At 37.7% G+C, this 19409-nt stretch overlaps 2 protein-coding genes across 2 annotated transcripts in view; both read left to right on the forward strand.

Moving 5' to 3' along the window:
- Positions 1-19409, forward strand: part of MKKS (MKKS centrosomal shuttling protein) — a 29361-nt gene that overhangs the window by 687 nt on the left and 9265 nt on the right. The window lies entirely within an intron of this gene.
- Positions 21-11237, forward strand: LOC134389253 (uncharacterized). Its single transcript, XM_063112777.1, has 2 exons — positions 21-106; positions 11025-11237. Exon 2 carries the CDS (start codon positions 11046-11048, stop codon positions 11235-11237), a length of 192 nt encoding a protein of 63 aa, XP_062968847.1. The 5' UTR covers positions 21-106; positions 11025-11045.

The raw sequence follows: 19409 nt of genomic DNA on the forward strand, positions 1-19409 counted from the left end.
CCCCGTGCGGGGCGGAGGTTGCTGGGATCTTCGGCGGCGGCGTGGGGTTCGTTCTTTGCGGCCTGCTGGCGGCGGCCGCCTGGGAGGTGCAGCGGCTGGTGGGCAGGTGAGAGTGCTGGACCCTCAGGTGGAAACGTCAGCTTTCTACCCGGCCGAAGACAGAGGAGTGGGCTCGTAGGTGCCTCCTCCTCCCAAAGGTCGTCAGTGTCCGCACTGGAGGATATTTGGGGGCGGGGACAAGGAGAAGGCTGGCTCCTTGGGAGGCTGCCTTTAAAATAGCTGTAGGCAGGAAATAATTGCCGACGGAACGAAGGTGGCTGGCGAGTATCCAATATCGTGGGTAGAGCCCTCATTCCCACCTGCACGGCCACCCCGAGAAGTAGATGGAAAAGGTGTTCCAGTGAAAACACCTATTGCACCGGCCTTCTAACCTTCAGTCACTTCTGTTTCACTGGGATGGCAACTTTGGCCTGTGTCCATCTGGGAGGGTGCACAGTGTACCCGAGGCTGTTGGGAGGTGGCGGCCACCCTCTGACGGGGAACTGGACGTCAGAACCGTTGGACAGCATGGTCATGCCAACTGTGAAAGCAGGAACAGGACTCACAGGGCTCTCGACGTTGTAGGGAAGACCTGAGATCAGGTACATCCTCCTAAATGGAACCACGCCCAAAGCCACGTTGTTTCAGAGCCTCTCCATATGGCAGTTTCATTCACTCATTAACATCGTCAGTTTATCCATTAACAAATATATACGTGTGTGTTTGTGACACTGCTGAGTTAGGCGATACAGCATTGACTGTGGTAGGCATGGCCCCTGGCCAAGTGGAGTTTAATATCCTGGTGATGGGGGGAGCAACAATAAACAAGTGCACTAATAAATGAACAAGTTGTTTCCAGATTGTCCTAGGTTGGATTTCCTGGGAAGCAGACTTTGAGGTTTGTGGGCAGGACATTTTTTTAGGAAGGACTTTTGCGATCATCACCAAGGCAGAAAAGAAGCAGGATTGGGTGGATAGAAAAAGTTGAGCTTCTGTGCAGTCCCGAAGAAGGCCACCAGCCCCACGGGAACGCTTCACAGTTATCCCAAATTGGAGGGAAAGGCCCAGGTCTTCATACTTCTGCACTGATTAGTCATTGGTTGCCTCAGTGTCCTGGAGAGAGCATAACTTCAACCCTCTTCAGCCTAGTCAATCCTGGAAAGGCTGTCTCAGCACTCCAGGAGCTGGGGAAATAAGGCTTTCATCCTCAAGGGGGATCACAATGGCACATCCCAGCATTCACCACAAAGGTAGGGCATTGGAGAAAATAGAGCTATGCTAAAGCATAATAGGGGAGGGAGAGGGAAGAAACTTTAGATTGGGTCTTTAGAGAAACGTTCTCTTTCAGTAGGTGACATCTGAATTAAGCTGAAGCGCAAGAGCAAGCCACCTTGCGTGGGATAAAGGGAAGAAGATTCTCTGCTTCCTGCTATGCACTGGGAGTATAGCAGAGAAACAAAACAAGTGGCTGCTACCTTCTCTTACAGTGGGTGGCAGTTACTAGTTTTTACAGATATTTACCCTCTATTGTAATTAGAAATGGAGCAAGTAAAAATAGATTGAGACTAATTCAGAGAAGGAGGAGGAAACGAGAAGTGTGGTTTTGAAAAATGAGTCAACTTGGTAAAGACTTTTATCTGTATGGTATTTTGCTGCTGTTGTTCTTATACAGTATTTAATCATGTTTTATTAGGAGTGTCTCTCTTCTCAAGCCTGTGTTCTCCTTGAGGACAAGAATCATGCCTTATTCATCTTGATAGTTCCCCGTGAGCCCAACAGTCTTGCTAGCACCTATAGACACTAAGTGAGCGTTTGAATAAAATTAATCTCACACATATTTGAAGTGAAAAGTGCTAAGCCCTAAATGATGTGAACATAGGAGACATGACTGTATTTGAATGTCTTTATAGTATTTCCTAGTTTAATAAGTTATAACCAAATGTTAATCAAAATATGAGACGATGATAAAGTATATAATTGCTTAGATTAAATGGGAGTCTCCAGAGGTGCCTGTTTTTAAACACGATTTGTAGTATAGATAATATACTTTCAGTAATAGTAATAATAGCAACCATGCATTGAACCCTTCCCACATACTAGGCACTGTTCTAAGCTGTGAATATATATAGTAACTTTCATAATGTGGCCTTGTATTACAGATTATGAAATTGAGGTAGGAGAGAAGTAATTTGCCCAAGATCATAACTAATTTGTGATGGAGGTTAGAATTTGACTCCCATTATTATTCAAAGCGTTTGCTAGTAAATGACCTACAACATTTCTGAAAATGCGGACCAAGTCCCACTCATACTAGGACTCTCACATTTAATCACTTGGCAACTCCAGCTGTTGTAAGAGAAACAAACATGAAATTATTCATCTTGTCTTTGCTGCTTTGCTCTGTGTCTTGTTTTTTTTCTTATTTCCTTTAGTTAGCTCTCCTTTAGGAACTTAATATTATCTGTCCTATAACATCAGAGAATCTGGTTACAGCTTCACCCTGTCCTAATCAAAGTAAGCCCCAGAGACTTCAGAATCTCTTTCTTGAGAATCTGGGCGTTTTTATTCATATCTAACCAACTGAAACTGCCCGGAGAAGTGGGGCCTCTATGGGAACCACGTCCCTTAGTCTGACGGTGCATTCATTCTAGGACTCTTGTGTTCTTGCTACATTTCAAGTTAACTCCAATAAATTTTTTTCCTTTTGAAATAATCAAAATAATAATAATAATAATAGCTAACAATCACCGAGACCAGTCTAAGTGCCAGGTATTGTGCTAACTGCACAAGAAGTTTATGATATGTAACTCATTATTCTCATTTTACGGTTGATGGAACTGAGGCATAGTGACTCATCTAGGGCCACACAGACAGTTGTAAAGCCCAAGCTATGTGATTCCACAGCTCATCCCCTTGATCACTACATGACAGTGCAAACAATGATTTACTTTGCTTTACTTCCTGAAAACTGGTGGGCAGCAACTAGGTCCTAGTGGGTTTATTTATTTATTTATTTATTTATTTATTTATTTTGACCGGTAGGGAGATCGCAACCCTCAGCTTGGTGTCATCCGCACCACGCTCAGCCAGTGAGCGCACTGGCCGTCCCTATTATAGGATCCGAACCCGTGGCCTCGGCATTAACAGCACTGCACTCACCCGAGTGAGCCACGGGGCCAGCCCGCTGGTGGGTTTTTTGTGCTGTACTAAGAAACTTAGATTTTACTCTCTAATCAAAAGTATCTCTTAAAGGCTTCTAAGCAAAGCAGAAACAAGACCAGATTTGTTTAATTGCAAAATGGCCGTTAGGAGGGTAGAGAATGAGTTAGTGGGGAGTAGACTGGAACAGTGGTTCTTCAACTTTAGCTTCAGAATTACCTAGAGAATAAATTAAAACGCAGATTACTGGACCCCACCATAAAGTTTCTGGTTCAATAGGTCGGGCCAGCCTAAGAATTTGCATTTCTAGTAAGTTCCCAGGTGATGCTAATGCTGCTCTTGAGGGCACCACATTTTGATAACCCCTGGATTAGAAGCAAGGAAATCATGTGAGGAGTCATGAGGGTCTAGACTGTGGCCATGAGGAGAAGTTATATAAAGGAAAAGGTCAAGTTGAATGGCAGGACATGGCAACTGCCTTGAGGAGTGTGAAGAAAAGGGCAGAGTCCACTATGTCCAGTTGAGTGGCTTAGTAGATAATGCTTTTTTTGTTTTTGTTTGTTTTAAACAAACAGGAAATCCAGGTAGAACAGCAGTTTAGGAAGGCTTTGTTTTTATATGAGATGAGTTTAGACTGTTTGTGGGGACTTAAAGATGAACAATAGCAAGTTGGATGTGCATGTCTAAGCTGGACATGAAGATCATGCGAGAGCCATTAGTGGATACATTGTTAATGGAAGATTTAGGTATGAATGAGACCACCCAAGAACACAGCGAGAAGAGAACCAAGGACAGATCTTGGACAGGGATGAAAAGGTGGGTAGAAACCAAGGGGACATTAGAGGAGACCGAGAAGGAACCGTATAGAATCCCTAGTACTTAAAGATTTTCAAGAGCACGTCAAAATGCTTCACAGAGATGAAGTAAAGGGAAGGATTGGTGATCTTCATAGTTACAGCAGTTTCCATGAAGAATGGAACAAAAGCAGATTACTTGCATTTGAAGATGGAATGGGAAGTGAGTCTAGAAAAAGATGCATTATTTGAAAGGAATGAGATTGTGTAGTACCTGGTAGGGAGACTGGTAAAGGCAGTTGCCTTAGGGGATTAGTTTTTCGTTCTTTTCAATGGGGAAAAATGCTTACAGTTATGCAAAGGAGGAAGACCCTTTCAGTGGGAGGTTGAAGATAAAAGAAAGGAATAATGGAGTTAGAACCCTGACGGCAAAGTAGAAAGTGGGACTGGAGCATAGGTGACTGGAGTACCAGTTGTTGCTCTGAGACAGCGGAGTAGGAGGGTAAGATGAGAGCTGAGGTGAATAGGTGTTTACATGTGGGGACAGGAAGTTGAGGGTTAATACCTGATAACATATTGGCCAGAGGACACTGTGGCTATCTGCAGAAATGAAGGTGGAGAGCAAAATAAAAATCTCAAAAATGATGAAGGATAGCAGTTGTTTCTTTAGGGATTCAGAACAGACCAGGAGCATATAAAGTCATTGCTATAGCACTAAGGGCCCAATCAACTAGACATTTAATCTGGAAAAATCTGGCTATGTGCTTGATACCCACTCCCTTCTCCCCCACCAACCTCAGCATCAAATGGCAGCCAGGGTGTAAATACAGAGAAAAGGCATGGAAGGATTCTCAGGCAACTCCATAAACTACTGCAGCCTTTCTGATAAGCCACATCCTGCCGGTAGACGGGTTGTCACTTATTAGTTGCTAATCAGTCACTCACTTCATGTTTTGGACTGCCTGCAATAAGTGAAGCTCCCACTTAAGATTTGTGATGCTTTCAGTATATTATATATTTTGATTTATAAATGCATTGAATTCACAGTAATGGCAAGGGGGAATAGCAAAGACCATAAAATACTTATACATAACTGTTTTGACCTTCATTGTACTCTGTGACTACACATCCACTCCCAACTTGGCTGTGCTGTCAGCAGCCTGACTCATGGGTGTAAGTCAAGCTGACCCTGAATGACGGGGTGGGGAAGGTGGCAAGATTTTGCAGAATGGAAACTTAAGAATTCACGTTTGATCCATTGGTTCATCAGTAGTTGACAGTAATGTTTTTGGTGTATTTTTTACAAGACTGGAAAGTCCAGCTACATTGGCATTACTTTAAGTGATATACTTAGAAAAGAAAAAAAAGGGGGGGAAACTGTTGTTCTCTTTACCATGCCAGTCAGTTGGATAGGCACAAAGACAATATGAGGTCGTTTCTAATGCGTACACAAATAATGCCAAAATTTGAATTGCCATGTTAAAACTTGAGGATGAAAAGAACTATTTTTAATGGTAGTAACTGGAATTCAGGAATGAAGAATTCACAAATAACCTAAAGCCAACATTGTGAAAGAAAAGGCATTATCAACTCAAGTAAACTTGGTCAAATATTATCATGACAAAAGCTGGGTTAATTGTTTAGCATTCTGTTTAATGTTCTCTTCATAATTAAATTGCATTCAGTGTAAGTTTTTGAAAAATTACTGTTTTTTCAAGTATTTTAAGCAGCGCAGCAGTGAAGACTTAAAAAAGAATCTCTCTTCCTCTGTTTCCAAAAGACCAGCAGATGGCACCCAGCAAGCCCAGTAGGGAAAATGAGAATCCTTTATAAAATATTCTCTGCGTCCAGGTTCTTGTAAGCCTAATTTTGTAGTGGGCAATGGCAAAACTTGATGGTTTCAGTTGACACTGTGTTACATAAAGAAAGTAATCTGATAGCTGTTTGGGATTTTATAGGAAGCTTAATAGTCTTTTTGCCCTTCACCATTCTGTCCAGTTCCATCACCAAGAAACCTTCATTTAGCTTGGAATGTAACAAATTTCAGAAAGGCTGTCAGAGGCCTTAATGGTGGAAATGGTAGAGATAGTAATCTTTGTAATGCAAATTGTATGGAGGGAAAGTTGCTGTTCTAGGAACAGTAGTGCTTTAAATTTAAACAATATTTGTGGTATGACGTATGTATCTGTGTTTTCCTTTCTTGGCCTTTATAGCTACCCAAAATGATTACAGTATTTGTAATGCAATCTTAGAACCAATCATTTAGTGCTTCCTCATTTATAAAATGGTCTCACAAAGTTGTTATGAAAATAAAACAATATGAAAAATATGAAACCTTTTGGGTAATGCAAGATATATATTTTTGAGTGAAATATATAAGAAAACATAATCTGTGTTAAGACTGCCTCTAAAACTTTTTCTAAATGTAACAAAAGGCATTTCAGTGACTAAAACCACAATTATTTACTCTCTATTTTACTTGACCTAAAATTTACTAATCTCATTTCATATCTCTTCATTTCTCCCATCTTTCTAAAGGAATCTTTTCTTAGGAGTGTGTCTAAAGAAGATTCAGGAAAGATAAGAAAAGGGCAAGGCTGGCCACTTAGCTCAGTTGGTTAGAGCCTGGTGTTATAACACCAAGGTCAAGAGTTCAGATCCCCATGTGGCCAAACACCAAAAAAAAAAGGGCAGTGCATAAAAAAAGAATGAAATACTCCCATTTGCAACAACATGGAGGAGCCTGGAGAAACTTACATTGAGTGAAACAAGCAAAGCACAGAGGGATAAATACCACATGTGCTCACTCATATGTGGGAACTAAGAGTGAAAGAAGGAAGGATAGAAAGACCACAGTAGTACTTGGACTTGCAGAGAGAGAGAACATTCCTTGGGCCACAAAGTGGAGTGGGGGGGGAAGGAGGAGGGAGAGAGAGGTTGGGGATGATTGGGTGGTGGACAGGGAGTACAAATGCAATTTGTGGTAATGGGTATGCTACCAGTATGAAACTGGCCCTCATCATGGGCAAGAGGGGTGACAGTCAGCTTTGTATCTCATGAATATTCATGAACAATAAATAAAAGGGCGGTGACAAGTACACTAAAGGAGGAAAAAGTCATTTTCTGTCTTTTCTGTTGGTGCTTTATTCCAAAGTTGAAACGATCAATGCATGAACAGCAACCGTTATTGTTGCTCAGGAAATTGATTATTTTGAGCATTTTCTTGAGAAATTTTTGTTTCAGACTCAGGAATCTCTGGTGTCCATAAGATGGTTTTATACCATTTGGAATGACTTGTCAAGTATTTTGAGGGAAGGACCATCTTATGGTAAACTGCATTTAGTTTTAAGTTTCCATTTCCCAAATTAGATCTCTCTGTCTCCCTGCTGCTGAGCACCATGAGACTTTGTGAAAGTCAGGGTTTTTTGGGGTTTTTTGTTTTTTTTAAGATGACCGGTAAGGGGATCTCAACCCTTGGCTTGGTGTTGTTAGCACCATGCTCAACAGTGAGCTAACCAGCCATTCCTATATAGGGATCCGAACCCGTGGCCTTGGTGTTATCAGCACCGTACTCTCCCGAGTGAGCCACGGGCCAGCCCTGAAAGTCAGGGTTTTAAAAACCTTCTAGTCAAGTTCATTTGAACATTAAGTTAATTGTTAAGAAATCTGTCAATTCTTTGTATTATACTGAGACGCAGCATATAGCATATAAGCATGGACTCTGGAGTATATACAAGAATATCACTATAGAATATTTGGCAATAAAGCATTTTAAAAAATCTCAAATTTCTATCAAATGGAGATTGGCCAAATTGGGATATCTCCGTACGGTCAAATGCTATACAGCTACTAAGAATGATAATGAAGGTTTATATTCTTGAGAGGAGGAAAGATTGCAAAACAACATGTGTATTATGATCACATTTTTGTTAAAACCAATAGGATTCTAGCTTTCTTTTCCTTATCTCTATATTTCTAACTTCAAAAAGTAAGCCTTTTTAGAAAAGGGGAGTAAAGAATTTTCATTTTGAAAAAAATCCACAGAAGAATTGGGGAGAAGCATTAAATCAAAATTGTATCCCCCAAATATGTCTGATTGTATCAAGAGGATATGAACAAAATAAGTAACACATTACCTCACTAACTACCATATCAAATATGAAATTTGAAAACTGTACTGATATTTTCTTAATACTAGCAGTGAGCCTTATTTAGTAAAGTCTAATGTGTTTGGTCCTGGGAAGTTGATTATACAGGAGTAGAATATACTGGGAAGCTATAAGTGAAAGTAACAAGGTAGGTTAAATTTATACACCAGTGCCATTTTTAAACAGTGGTAGTTCCATTTTGCTGTGTGGAGATGGATTATTATGTATGTAGTGTGATACTCATTTTTATGAGAATAAAGTAAAAAGCCCTACCATCATGATCCTAATCATTTTCCGAGCCTCTCAAAGGACAACAGAATAATCTGTTGCAAAATAGTTACCTGCTCTCTCTCCCCCCGTTAGCTAAATCATTATGTGAGATATGGAGAATTTGAGGAAATGAGGACATGTAGGTGTTTAGTAACATTAAAGCAATTAATCATTAAGTCAGTCCACATCATTTACTAATCAGGAAGTATTGTACTGGGCCTCAGTTATGTTTGGCAAATAATGAGTTTTCAGCCAAAATAGATACTAAGTCCCAGGTTTAATTAAACCTAAATCTAGAAAAAGATGTGTGTGGATCTTTAAGTAATCCTATTAGAAAGAATAGTAACAGACTGTTAAACGCAATATACATTAAAGGGAACACCTCTTTTTCTTTAACTCACAGATGACCCAAAGATTCATTAAGTGTGGGGAACTAACTTGATCCCAATCTGAGACCCCATTTTCACTAATCTCAAGGAAAGTTCACAGTACATCCTGTGATCTACATGGAGAGAACAATACAACACTTTCCCAAACATTGCTGTTACAGACTGTAGTTTAATTTGTTCTGAATTTTAGTTAGTGAGGTATTAATTCCAATTTTATTATTCTTTTATCCAAACTAGTATCTTTTCTCCCACCCAAGTACTAACAAAGCCCAACCCTGCTTCACTTCCAAGATTAGATGAGATCATGCGTGTTCAGAGTGATATGGCTGTAGATTCAAACTAGTCTCTCCTGTAAGCTGTTTTTTCTAAAAGTTTATGGTTTAGGAAAAAGCCAACAATTGCTGAGTTATGTTAGTGATCATGGAGAAGTAAACAGTGAGTAGCAGAGATGTCAACTGTTAAAAGTCGTGTGACATGATAACCTCATGTTGAGAGTGACAGAGGAAGAGGTGCTAAAGTCAACTTAAGTATCGGGGAGATTGAATATGAGTGACAATATCTTCTAGACCTTTTACTTCAAGGTGTTTTGTGAACACAAATGCCACATGTCAGTCAACACAGCCTCTGTCCATCCTTCCCTCTAGGAACTAACCCTTACTAGAGTTCTTCCCTCATTACTCCAAATCACCCAGTGCCTTCCCCAATTATTTTATTGTAGTCAAATCTCATAGGCTCTAAAAGCTTTTGCACACTGGGCTTCACAATGAAATTTAATCACGATACAGTTACTTGTGATTGATTTTCTCTAAAAATAGAATATAAGCATATCAAAAAAAGTATAGTTTCTGAAGGTTGCAAAAAATGTATAGGATACTAGAACACTTTAAAAAAGGAAAAGGTCATAAAATACTTTCAGTTACAAAGTAGGTCCTGTTTTCTTCATATACTAATTTAAGTTTAGCAGCAAAGTCCTTATGAAATGTGAACTTAGAACTTGAGGAGAAATGGTTTCTAATGGGAATAATGTATGTACATAGATATAAGACTTGAAGCCTTCTGTTTATTACACACACACACACACACACACACACACACACACATACACACACACACACACACAGAACAGAGATAGTTCAGGCTATTTAGCTCATTACTACTGTATTTTAATCTTGACTTAAAAGGGAGGGAATAAGTAGAAATTCTGTTCAGACATTTTTCTGTGGCTTTTAGACAAAATTACAATAATTTAGGAGATTTCATGTACTGAAACTCATACAGATACAATCAAACCAAATTCTTAACATGTCCTTACTATCCTGTGCTCAGAAAGGAACTTGGAAAGCGTGACTGTTCGTATCATCAGAAGTCTATAAGCTCATCACTAAAGCCTAATGAGTGTCCCTTAAATATAAATGTATGAGGAGTCTTTAGAGATTGTCCAGACTTGATTTCTCAATCCCAACAGAGCATCAGAACACAGCCTTTCTGGGCCCCACTCTACACTTTCCAAATCAAAGACAGGAGAAAATCAATTTCAACCCTAACTAGCTTTATAACTCCAGGCAACTTTCTAGCCCCAATTCCTTCAGTAACCCTGAAGGGTAGAGTTACTGGTGATTCAGGGCAAACACTCTAAAATGCAGTGGTTCAGCACATAAATGTAGAAATGGCATTCATTCTAATTCATAGCATCCAAGCCGAAAGTCTTTTGCTACAATTGAAATTTATTCTTGTCTGTTAATCTCAGTTGAAACACCATCACTACATCCTGTCAGAATGCAGAACCAAAATTCTTACTGCATATTTAAAGATTACCATTTGATTCTTCTTTTAAAATTGTGAGTAAATGTAATTTTTAAAAAAATCTCTAACTTAATTGTGGCTCAGAGCTAGTAAAATTGATACACATATATAAAGAACACTTCATGTATGTTTCCAAAGGTTTATATAGCTTTCCCAGCAGGTAAAGTTGCTTATTTACAATTATTGGCTACAAGTTGAGTATTGCTTTACAAGTTTCCCAAGCCTCACTTGCTGCTATCCTTTTGTGTCTTTAACATATCTCTTTTTTGTAATTATCATTGGAATATGTTATAACTAAAAATGTTTGTCAGCTTTTATTAGAGTACAATATACTACGTGTAGTGGTTTATAGGTGTAATTTGAGGGAGTTTATGTTTGGGTTGTTTTTTTTTTTTCCTCCTTTAACTGTAACCTTTTCCTAGGTGCCCTGATGCTGAAGAACTATGAGCTTTCAGAACTTCTGGAGAGACTACAAAGTTCTAGTTGTTATGGTTCCTCTAGTTGGACTCATACATTTGGGGTGGCACAGAATCAAAAGCAGCCCTATTTTCCAAATACCTAATAAGGATGTCATTTCTGAGCCAGATAGTCTGGCACTTGCAAGTCCACAGAAGAGTCAAATCCAAGAGAAATAGCAGGCTTGCAATCTTCAGGTATGTTCCACTTAATCTGGTCAACAATCCAGTATGTTCCAGCAATGGGAAACTTGTTCTTATAGAGCTCTGGCAAGAAAAAGCCCACATTGGCAAATTACTTGTTGTTTTTATTATCGTTCAATGGCAAAATATTATTTTGTAGTTGCTTCTAGTAAATTATGTTTCACAGAGACCTTTGACACTTACCTGGAAGTCCTTTGAATGAAACGGGAAAGGGCAGTTTCACTAGCAGTATCACCAGAATCATGAATGTGTGCAACAGAGTATCTGACTCTGTACCATAAACCCATTAGGTAGCGTAAAATCTGAAACTTGCAGAAGGTTCTTTTCTTTTATTATTGTTCTTTGTTTTTCTCCAAGACAAACTAGTTGTATTCATTTCTTAGAAACTAATATTTAGCTACAAAATAATTTCTTTTGAGAGTCACTGAAATAAAGAGGACGTAGATATAATTCAAGTCTTTAGTCTCTTAGCCATAAATCCAAAATTCAAAAAGTTCTAAAAACCAAAATGTTTTGTCATAACTACTTAGGCAGGAAAACTTGATCTTAACTGACAGGAAGCAATTTGCAGTGTTTATTCCACTTAATATGAAAATTTAGGGCCGAGCCCGTGGCGCACTTGGTAGAGTGCTGCGCTGGCAGCGCGGCGACGCTCCCGCCGCGGGTTCGGATCCTATATAGGACTGACCGGTGTACTCACTGGCTGAGTGCCGGTCACGAAAAAACGACAAAGAAAAAAAAGAAAATTTAGTTTCTCTGAAGCAATGTGGATGATTATAGTGTTATACTATATTATGATTACATTGATTATGGATATTAGACACTATTATTTGGATTATGGATATTATAATATATGCCATATTGTACTTTTAAATCCAAGAAATTTTGAATCATGAAACTCATTTGGCCCTGAAGATTTCAGTTAAAGAACTGGTCCTGTAATTGTAAAGCATTTCCTATTCTAATAACACCTTTTTTGACCTCTAGATGAGCCTCTAAATTTTGGCATAATGTAGGTCAATTTAACTTCAGCAAGATTTTCCTCATTTATAAGAGGTCTGAGATTTTGACTTGTGATAAAACTGTGATATAATTAATGGTTTTAGCATTACTTTAAATCAAGATATTATTTTTAACAGTTCATAAGGAGAAAGAAAAGCATGGTTTAAAATACTAGACAATTATCTAATATAAAAAGCCAGGTAGTACAGTACTAGAAGCGTAGCAACTTAAAAGAGTAAACATAAGACATTCTGTATAAAATTTGTATGTACAGGAGGAGTTTTAATGGATATGAGCAGGAAGTTAGACTATTATAGTGTATATACACAGTAGTTCCTTGGCATCCTGAGGGGATTGGTTCCAGGACACCTTCCCCCACTCTCATCCACCCCTGCAGATAACAAAATCTTTAGATACTCCAGTCCCTCATGTAAAATCATGTAGTATTTGCATATAACCTACACACATCTTCCTGTATACTTTAAATCATCTCTAGACTACTTATAATATCTAATACAATGTAAATGCTATGTAAATAATTATTATACTATATATATTTTTATTTGTATTATTTTTTATTGTTGTATTGTTATTTTTATTGGGTGGGGGGGCTTTTTTGTTTTGCTTTTTTCCGAATTTTTTTTTTTTTTTTTTAATTTTATTTTGTCGATATACATTGTGGCTGATTATTGTTGCCCATCACCAAAACCTCCCTCCCTCCTCCCTCCTCCCCTCCCCCCCACCAATGTCCCCTCTGTTTGCTTGTCATATCAACTTCAAATAATTGTGGTTGTTATATCTTCTTCGCCCCCCAGCCCAGTTTTTTTCTGTGTGTGTGTGTGTGTGTGTGTGTGTGTGAATTTATACATTAATTTTTATCCCCCACCAATAAGTGATAACATGTGGTATTTCTCTTTCTGTGCCTGACTTGTTTCACTTAATATAATTCTCTCAAGGTCCATCCATGTTGATGCAAATGGCAGTATTTCATTCGTTTTTATAGCTGAGTAGTATTCCATTGTGTAGATGTACCACATTTTCCATATCCACTCATCAGATGATGGACATTTGGGCTGGTTCCAACTCTTGGCTATTGTAAAGAGTGCTGCGATGAACACTGGGGAACAGGTATACCTTCGACTTGATGATTTCCATCCCTCTGGGTATATTCCCAGCAGTGGGATAGCTGGGTCGTATGGTAGATCTATCTGCAATTGTTTGAGGAACCTCCATACCATTTTCCATAGAGGCTGCACCATTTTGCAGTCCCACCAACAATGTATGAGAGTTCCTTTTTCTCCGCAACCTCGTCAGCATTTATCATTCAGAGTCTTTTGGATTTTAGCCATCCTAACTGGGGTTAGATGGTATCTCAGTGTGGTTTTGATTTGCATTTCCCGGATGCTGAGTGATGTTGAGCATTTTTTCATATGTCTGTTGGCCATTTGTATATCTTCCTTAGAGAAATGCCTACTTAGCTCTTTTGCCCATTTTTTAATTGGGTGGCTTGTTTTTTTCTTATAAAGTTGTTTGAGTTCCTTATATATTCTGGATATTAATCCTTTGTCAGATGTATATTTTGCAAATATTTTCTCCCACTCTGTTAATTGTTTCTTTTCCTGTGCGGAAGCTTTTTAGTTTGATATAATCCTATTTGTTTATTTTTCCTTTGGTTTCCCATGCATTTGGGGCGTATTCATGAAGTCTGTGTCCAGTCCTATTTCTTGAAGTGTTTCTCCTATGTTTTCTTTAAGAAGTTTTATTATTTCAGGGTGTATATTTAAATCCTTAATCCATTTTGAGTTGATTTTAGTATATGGTGAGAGGTATGGGTCTAGTTTCATTCTCCTGCATATGGATATCCAGTTATCCCAGCACCATTTGCTGAAGAGGCAGTCCCTTCCCCAGTGAATAGGCTTGGTGCCTTTGTCAAAGATCAGATGGCAGTAAGTGTGTGGGTTGATTTCTGGATTCTCTATTCTATTGCATTGGTCAGTGTGTCTGTTTTTATGCCAGTACCATACTGTTTTGTTTATTATAGCTTTGTAGTATAGCTTAAAGTTGGGTAGTGTTATGCCTCCAGCTTTTTTTTTTTTTTTTTTGCTCAGCATTGCTTTGGCTATGCATGGTCTTTTATTATTCCATATAAATGTCTGGATAGTTCTTTCCATTTCTGAGAAAAATGTCTTTGGACTTTTGATGGGGATTGCATTGAATTTGTATATCACTTTGGGTAGTATGGACATTTTCACTATGTTGATTCTTCCAATCCAAGAGCATGGGATATCTTTCCATCTTCTTGTATCCTCTCTAATTTCTCTCAGCAGTGGTTTGTAGTTCTCATTATAGAGATTTTTCACCTCCTTGGTTAACTCAATTCCTAAGTATTTTATTTTTTTGGTGGCTATTGTAAATGGGCAGGCTTTCTTGATTTCTCCTTCTGCATGTTCACTATTGGAGAAAAGAATTGCTACTGATTTTTGTGTGTTGATTTTGTATCCTGCTACTGTGCTGAAATCATTTATCAATTCCAGCAGTTTTTTTGTAGAGGTTTTAGGCTGTTCGATATATAGGATCATGTCATCTGCAAACAGGGACAGTTTGACTTCATCTTTTCCAATCTGGATGCCCTTTATTTCCTTCTCTTCTCTGATTGCTCTGGCTAGTACTTCCAACACTATGTTGAATAGGAGTGGTGAGAGTGGGCATCCTTGTCTAGTTCCTGTTCTTAAAGGAAAAGCTTTCGGCTTTTCCCCATTCAGGATGATATTGGCAGTGGGTTTGTCATATATGGCTTTAATTATGTTGAGATACTTTCCCTCTATACCTAATTTATAGAGGGTCTTTGTCATGAATGAGTGCTGAACTTTATCAAATGCTTTTTCAGCATCTATAGAGATGATCATATGGTCCTTGTGTTTGGCTTTATTAATATGGTGTATCACATTTATTGATTTGCGTATGTTGAACCAACCTTGCATCCCTGGGATGAATCCACTTGATCGTGATGAATAATTTTACATATGTGTTGCTGTATTCTGTTTGCTAGTATTTTAGTGAGGATTTTTGCATCTATATTCATCAAGGATATCGGCCTGTAGTTTTCTTTTTTGGTTATATCTTTACCTGGTTTTGGTATCAGGATGATGTTTGCTTCATAGAATGAGTTTGGGAGATTTGCGTCCGTTTCAATCTTTTGGAAGAGTTTGTAAAGAAACGGTGTCAATTCCTCTTTGAATGTTTGGTAAAATTCTGCTGTGAATCCATCTGTTCCTGGGCTTTTCTTTGTTGGGAGCCTTCTGATAACAGCTTCAATCTCCTTTATTGTTATTGGTCTGTTCAAATTTTCTACGTCTTCATGGTTCAATTTTGGGAGCTTGTGTGTGTCCAGAAATTTATCCATTTCCTCCAGATTTTCAAATTTGTTGGCGTATAGTTGTTTATAGTAGTCTCGAATGATTCCTTGTATTTCAGATGAATCAGTTGTAATATCGCCTTTTTCATTTCTAATTTTTGTTATTTGAGTCTTCTCTCTTCTTTTTTTTGTTAGCCATGCTAGTGGTTTGTCTATTTTATTTATCTTTTCAAAAAACCAACTTTTTGATTCATTGATCTTTTGTATTGTTTTTTGGGTTTCAATTTCATTCAGTTCTGCTCTGATCTTAATGACTTCTTTCCGTCTGCTAACTTTAGGTTTGGATTGTTCTTGTTTTTCTAGTTCTTTAAGGTGAAGTGTTAGGTTGTTCACTTGCCATCTTTCCATTCTTCTGAGGTGAGCATTTAATGCAATAAATTTCCCCCTCAATACTGCTTTTGCAGTATCCCACAGGTTTTGGTATGATGTATCATTATTTTCATTAGTTTCAATAAATTTTTTGATTTCCTGCTTGATTTCTTCTTGGACCCATATGTCATTAAGTAGAATGCTGTTTAATTTCCATGTGTTTGTATAGTTTCCAGAGTTTCCTTTGTTATTAATTTCTAGTTTTAATCCATTGTTTTTCTGAATATTTTTGATATGCAATTGGTTGAATCCACGGATGTGGAACCCACAAATACAGAGCTAACTGTACATTATACTTATGACTTCATTTTTTTCCCTTTAATTCTTAAGAATTTGGGGACCAAATATGGCCTAACTTTGGAAAAATGAAATATAGTATTTCTCCTCACGCAAAAAGAAATATGAGGAATATTAATTAAGGTATTGTTGGAGGAAAAGTAAAGCTGCAAAAAGAAAGTATCACCTCCAATATATTATGTAAATATAGTAAGGGGTTTTAGGTACCAGTGCAGCAATAGTTTAAAGTATTACAAGCCAACACCACCAGTCAGGTACGCAGAAGCAGATATTTAAACAGGCTTTGGCACGGCTGGTTAGAGTGTGGTGCCGATAACACCAAGGTCAAGGGTTTGGATCTCCTTACTGGCTACTCAAATAAATAAAGCTCAAATGAATGAATGAACAGGGTTTGGGTAAGCAAAAGTTAAAACCAGATTTAGAGTGAGTTAAGCGCTGATTCCAAGTAGTTGAAGTACATCAAAAGAGTGTGCTGTACTTGTCCCTTATTTTTTATTTTTTACTATTATTATGGAAGACTGCAAACATACCCCAAAATAGAGAGACAATAGAATACTGACCCTCAAGTATCTTATCAGCCAGGTTTAACATGTTATCGGCATTTTGCCAATCATCTTTTATCCATTCTTTTTTTTGTTTAATTGCTGGAATATTTTAAAGCAAATTGCATATTTTTCAATATGAAAAGCCATGTTGCTCCTCAATATGTATCTTTAACAGTAAGAATAAACAATCACACAACCACAGTCATGTAATCACACTGAAAAAATTAACTCCTTTCTATGATTTGATACCCAGCGCCATGTTCATATTTCTGAATTGCCTTAAAAAATCTCTTTTGTAGTGATTTTGTTGGAATCTGGATCCAAACAAGGTCCACATATTGCATTCGATAGGTAATGTCTCTTTTCAACTGTAACATTTTCCCACCCAAACTGCCATTTAAAAAATTTTCCACATTTTGACATTCTGAATTTGGCTGATTGCATCCTCATTTTGTCATTTAATGTGTTCCTCTTTCCCCTATTTCTTATAATCTGGTAGTTAGATCAGGCTTATTTTGATCCTTTTTTTTTTTTTTTTGAACAAGAATATTGTTTCTCATGTAATGTCTGATCCACTTTTGGTGTTGCTAAGATTAGTAAGTGAATTATCCATTTTATTTCTCCATTATAAAGTTTCCCATCAATCTTTCACTTAATGAATTACTAGCATCTATGATCATCATTGCTGTAATCTAGGAATTGGCACTTTTTTCTTTAAAGGACCAGACAGTAAATATTTTAGGCTTTTCAGACCATATGGTCTCTGTACCGGCTACTCAACTGCTGTAGTGTGGAAGCATTCATACACAGTACATAAACAAATGAACATGGCTGTATTCCAGTAAAACTTTATAAAAACAGGTGGCAGGCTGGATGTGGTTTGTGGGTTTAACTTACCACTGTGAAGGTCTAATTCATTATTTCATTCGGAGTTGCCAAATGATAATGCTCAAATTCTATCATTCCTTCTCCATCTGTTAGCTGGAACAACTTTCCCTCATCAACTATTCAGTTACCCCAAAATGCCTTATACAGGAAAGGCAAGATAAATGCTTTATTTCCCTTCATTGGTTTTTCTCGTAATGAGTTAGTGCTCTAGCAGCTTAGGCTTTTTGTTTTTGGTGTCAGTATGAACTCATGTATTTGCATATGTTTCAGTTATCTCCATCTATTACAGTTATCATTCTTTTTAATGCTCAAGTTGTCAAATTTTGTATCTCCTCCAAGTTCATTCCTTTGTCCTTGTTTTCTCCTGTGCTCTTTGATAAGATCCAAGTAGTCTTTGATAATATCCTTACTTTATGGCAGAAAACAGTTCCTCACTTATCTTGTATATTTCTTGTCTCAGACCTGGAATCAGCCATTTTTTCAAAGAACCTGGTTCCTTTTTGGAGAAAATTTTACTTAATTATGTTTCTTTAAATCATATTTTATAGTGCATTTCTTAATTTCAGACAGTTGTGTAAGTTTTACTGTTATTTTAATTAAGTTTTTATCACTGCAAAAAAAAAAAAAAAAAGGAAGAAAAACCATCTACCAGGCCTGTGCATCCAGGAATAGTAAGGACAGTTCATGTGATGGTAACTTTTGTAATTATGGATCACATTGTTTAGGATGAAAGAGTTTTAATAGAGCTGGACTCTCACTTCCAAACATATTCTATAAGCTAGCCCCAATGTTTCATTTCATTTCTTTTTCTTGTACCTTGTTTTGTCCAGGTCTAGACCTATCACCACAAGTCAGCAAGTTTTGACATTTAAAAATGATTTGGGACTCACCAGCACTTTCAATGATTTCTTCCTTTCTCGTTTTATAGAAATACTAGCAAAAAGATGTGGTTACTGGTCTTACCACCATAAGACTGATCGAGGTACCAACATGACATCCTGCTTTTGAAAAGTTGCGTGTCACTATTATGTATTGAAAAAAATTTCTAACTAGAGAAGTAATTGTATTAATCAGTTTCTTTTGTGGCTTGTGTGCATGTGTGTAAGTTGTGACATGTTCAAATTACTGTATAGATGTCACTTCACTATTGTTTCATTTAAATATATTTCTCAGATTTTGCTGAATCTGCAATAAACATTGAAGTAACATTTAAGTAACTTGGCTGTTCCTGGCATAAAATAAACAGGGTTTTTTTTTTCCTTCTCATGCTGTAAAAAAAGGTGACTGCAGCTTTATCACCTCAGGGAGAAAGCTGGTCATCATTGCCTTCACTTTACTAGGCCCAGTTGCCATGGTTATAGCCTTTTATCTAAATTGGGGGTAGTAACCAAAATAACACTTCGCATAACATTCCCTGTTCTCACCTCTTCTTTGCAAATCTTCAAATCACTGTTTTGTTCTAAACCACCATACTGTGCTACCGTCTACTTTAGGAAGTACTGTAGGCTAAGTAGTCAGTGGCTAGCATAGTTAGCATATTCCTGAAAATAATTAGCTAACTAATACTCAGGCTGAACCTTCACTTTCGAAACAAAGATCCATGACCTGAGACTTTTTTACACATTATTATTA

Source organism: Cynocephalus volans, chromosome 1 (assembly GCF_027409185.1).
Source record: "Cynocephalus volans isolate mCynVol1 chromosome 1, mCynVol1.pri, whole genome shotgun sequence".
Lineage (NCBI taxonomy): Eukaryota > Metazoa > Chordata > Mammalia > Dermoptera > Cynocephalidae > Cynocephalus > Cynocephalus volans.

Excerpts from the sequence above, each read along its gene's own strand:
- LOC134389253 (XM_063112777.1), top strand. The coding sequence starts at position 11,046 with ATGAGCTTTCAGAACTTCTGGAGAGACTACAAAGTTCTAGTTGTTATG.